Source organism: Galeopterus variegatus, unplaced genomic scaffold (assembly GCF_000696425.1).
Source record: "Galeopterus variegatus unplaced genomic scaffold, G_variegatus-3.0.2 Scaffold8029, whole genome shotgun sequence".
In the NCBI taxonomy this organism is placed as follows: Eukaryota; Metazoa; Chordata; class Mammalia; order Dermoptera; family Cynocephalidae; genus Galeopterus; species Galeopterus variegatus.
The window spans coordinates 78,035-81,834 of record NW_007734140.1 but is presented as its reverse complement, the minus strand read 5'-3'; the positions used below and the strand labels follow the sequence as shown (position 1 = coordinate 81,834).

The 3,800-nt window shown below is 37.6% G+C and overlaps 1 protein-coding gene across 1 annotated transcript; it reads left to right on the top strand.

The window, feature by feature from the left end:
• Window positions 1-330: 330 nt before the first annotated feature.
• On the top strand, window positions 331-1,275 carry LOC103608115 (olfactory receptor 2B2-like). Its single transcript, XM_008592561.1, has one exon. It carries the CDS (start codon window positions 331-333, stop codon window positions 1,273-1,275), a length of 945 nt encoding a protein of 314 aa, XP_008590783.1.
• Window positions 1,276-3,800: the final 2,525 nt, after the last annotated feature.

The window sequence follows — 3,800 nt, the reverse complement described above, 5'->3', positions numbered from 1 at the left end:
TTTCAAAATCCAAAGGGAGTGAGTAGCTAACCAGAAGACACCCATTAAATAAGCAAAATTTCCCAACTATGTTGCTGATGCTCTATTTTTTCCTTTCTCAGCAGTCTTTCAATATTACTCTGACCTTGTTAACTCAATATTTTACCATAAATGATGAAACTACATCATTTTAGTGCAATCAGGATATAGATGCAGATTACAGCAAAAATGAGAATTTCATCTCAGCATCTCTGGTATCTAATTGTCAGTGGCTTCCTCCTACCATGGATACCCATTCCTAATAGTGGGTATTTAGAGGTCTCGGCTGGCATTTCACCTATCAGTGCTAATATGTGGATCGACAATCAGAGCTCGCTCAATGATTTTATCTTATTGGGATTTTCTGACCGTCCCTGGCTAGAGACACCGCTCTTTGTAATCTTTCTGGTGGCCTACCTCTTTGCCCTATTTGGAAATATCTCCATTATATTAGTTTCCCGACTGGATCCTCAGCTTGACAGTCCCATGTACTTTTTTGTCTCAAATCTATCCCTTCTGGACCTCTCCTATACTACGAGCACTGTCCCACAGATGCTAGTCAACCTTAGGGGACCAGAAAAGACCATTAGCTACGGAGGTTGTGTTGCCCAGCTCTATATTTTTTTGGCCTTGGGTTCCACTGAATGTATACTTCTGGCCATCATGGCCTTCGACCGTTATGCTGCCATTTGCAAGCCTCTTCACTACCCAGTCATCATGAACCAGAGACGCTGTATTCACATGGCCATTGGAACCTGGCTTAGTGGTTTTGCTAACTCCATTGTCCAGTCCACTCTCACGGTGGTGGCCCCAAGATGTGGACAAAGGGTGATGGACCATTTCTTCTGTGAAGTTCCTGCCCTTTTGAAACTAGCTTGTATTGATACTCATGTGAATGAAGCTGAGCTCAGCGTTCTAGGGGCTTTGCTACTCCTGGTGCCGCTCACTCTCATCCTGGGCACTTACGTGTTCATTGCTCAGGCAGTAATGAGAATTCGCTCTGCTGAAAGTCGCTGGAAGGCCTTCAATACTTGTGCTTCACATTTGCTGGTCGTCTCCCTCTTCTACTTTACAGCCATCAGTATGTATGTCCAGCCTCCCTCCAGCTATTCTCATGACAGAGGGAAGATCATGGCTCTTTTCTATGGCATTGTCACACCTACCCTCAACCCATTCATCTATACATTGAGAAACAAGGATGTGAAAGCTGCTCTGAGAAGGGCATTGACTAAAGAGTTTTGGGTCAAGACAAGATGATCTCTGAAAAGAAGATCTAACAAAGAAGGATGGATAGTGTGTCAAATGGCACAAACTTCTCAAATGGAACAGGACCAAGAAAGAAACAATCAACTCCTGGCAAAGTCTACATAACGCCCACCACTTACAAAAATATCAGCTTCACAATATTGAATTCCACTAAGTCAATGTCTCTTTTCTCCCTTATCCTAACTACTAGTTAATCAAGTTTCAGGGAGAAAAATGGTGTAATATCTACAGAAAAAGATATTTAGAAAGTTTAGAAAACATATTTAGCATAAACTGTTTATAAATGAATCCCAAGAAATTAGAAATGATACCATATTTTAGAAAACCATGCTAGTACTATCCTCAGTTAATTTTAATCAACCTGCATTGACACCATTTAGTTAACTTCCAACATTCAACGTCCATTTATATCACCCTCAAAGGCCTTTTTAAGGCCCCAGAGGCAACTGAAATCAAGAGACTATTAGGTCAAAAGCATATAAATGGAGAGATAAATTCATAAAAAAGTTAGAAGTGGTGATTTTAAATATAAATCTTATGCTATTGTGGTACACCACAATGAGGCCTTGGTCAATACAGATAGAATTTACTCTGGAGAAAGACAGAAAACAGTGGAGTGTTTTGGACAGTGAACAGTCATAGAAAATCCTAAGGTGAAAAAAATTCTAACTTAAGAAAACTAAGTCACTCAGGTTTTACCCATTTAACAAGGCAGCGTCCTTCACCATTTGACTGGGTTAGTTCTATTTCATCATGTGGTTATGAGACAACCATGTCAAATTCCAAACCTTGGTTGATCCATTGGCTTTATTAAAAAAAAAGGTTTTATAAGTGGGAACTAAAAATAAATAAATAAATAAATAGAAAGAAAGAAAGATACAACAATCACGAGAATTGTTGAACCTTCAAAAGGAGAGAATGGAACTGAGGCCACCAGAAGAGGGAATGGGGTGGCGGGGCAAGGGTAGTGAGAAATTGGTAAAGGGCCACAAAAATGATTACATTTTGTATGGTTGCATAAAGTAATTATCCTGAAAAAATATTTTACAACCCATTGCTGTAAACTGTTTCACAAATACATGTTAGCCAAAGATGCCTAGACAAAATAGAGTTAATTCAGCCCAAATTCAATGTCATCACCTGAAATGCAACTCAAATATTATGTTCAATAATGGGTAAATGTAGCCCTCTCCATACAGAGTGATGTACCAGCTGTGTGCCTTTTGAGGATAATCATTTATTATCTTTGATTATAGGTTTTTTTGCTACCAAATGCATATACTACCACCCTTGCCTTAATTCAAAGATTCAAGGGTATGTGTGCGTATGTGTGTGTGTGACAGAGAGTGAAAGCGAGAAAGAGAAAAGAAACTAGAAAAAATTTGAAACTGCTTTAAATTATTTCTTTCAGAGGACATTGAATTTTATACATAATATTATAGCTCTGTGTCCTATAAAGCAAACCTAAATACTAAAAAGTTAATTCTACATTCATATAGTTCTACATCATTTTTTATGAAATCATGAATAAACATTCATTGTGAATAAAAACTACAATTTTTATATCATTTTCTGCCTTTTGATACACATCCCAAGCTTTCTTAATCCCATTATTCTTTCCAAAGTGGAATCTGTCCACAAATGGCATTTAATCATTTTTACTTATTTTAGTTCTTCATCGCTATTTAAAAATGATGGATTAGGGTCCCTTAATAAGATGTGTTCTAAGGTCTTACATGAGCAGTCTTCTGAAACATGAGCAGTCTCCTGAAAATCCTTCAGTGTGTTTTATTGTGTTCCCTAATTTGGGAGAATAAATGCACAGATGGTATAATTCTAGTATCTAAATCAAATTAGTATCTGACTGGAAACATTAACGATCTACCTGAATTCAACACTCTGCTAAAAATTATGAAAATATAAAATTGCAAATATTAAAGATAGAATCTAATACAAAACATGCATAAAATCTACCCCCGCCCCAAATAAAATATTGTAGTAAATTGAGATTACTACATACCAAGGAGTATTTCATGTGAACTTCCTCTTCTCCACACATATGAGCATGAGCATGACTTCTGCTCTTTTCCCACTCAACATAATGCAACTGCATCTTAAAATCACTTCTTTTCACAACACTGGTTAACCCCATCCACATGAAGTGCCCCTTCCTCAGATGGGTCCTATTTGAACATTTCATCATATATCATTGCCTTTCAAGCATAAGTCCTTCCCAAGCCCATGTAATATTCACTACTGCAACCCTCCCCTCTCCTAAAAAGAACAGTGCAAAGCTCTGTTTCCTGTCAATGAAGTACACTGAGCATTTTCACTTTCTGTGGCTCCCGGTGGTGAGGCAGATGAAGCTGGAACATGGCGAAGAGGCTTTTGGAAACATTTTTGAAGGCCCTTGCTTGTACAAGAGAAAGAGAATTTATTTCCTCAATGCTAATATAATCTATAAAATGTTCCCAAGCATTACAAAAATTTTTTTGATCACAATGTTTCTCAGAACT

What these genes read in the sequence shown, in the direction of transcription:
- LOC103608115 (XM_008592561.1), top strand. Translation starts at nt 331, where the DNA reads ATGTGGATCGACAATCAGAGCTCGCTCAATGATTTTATCTTATTGGGA.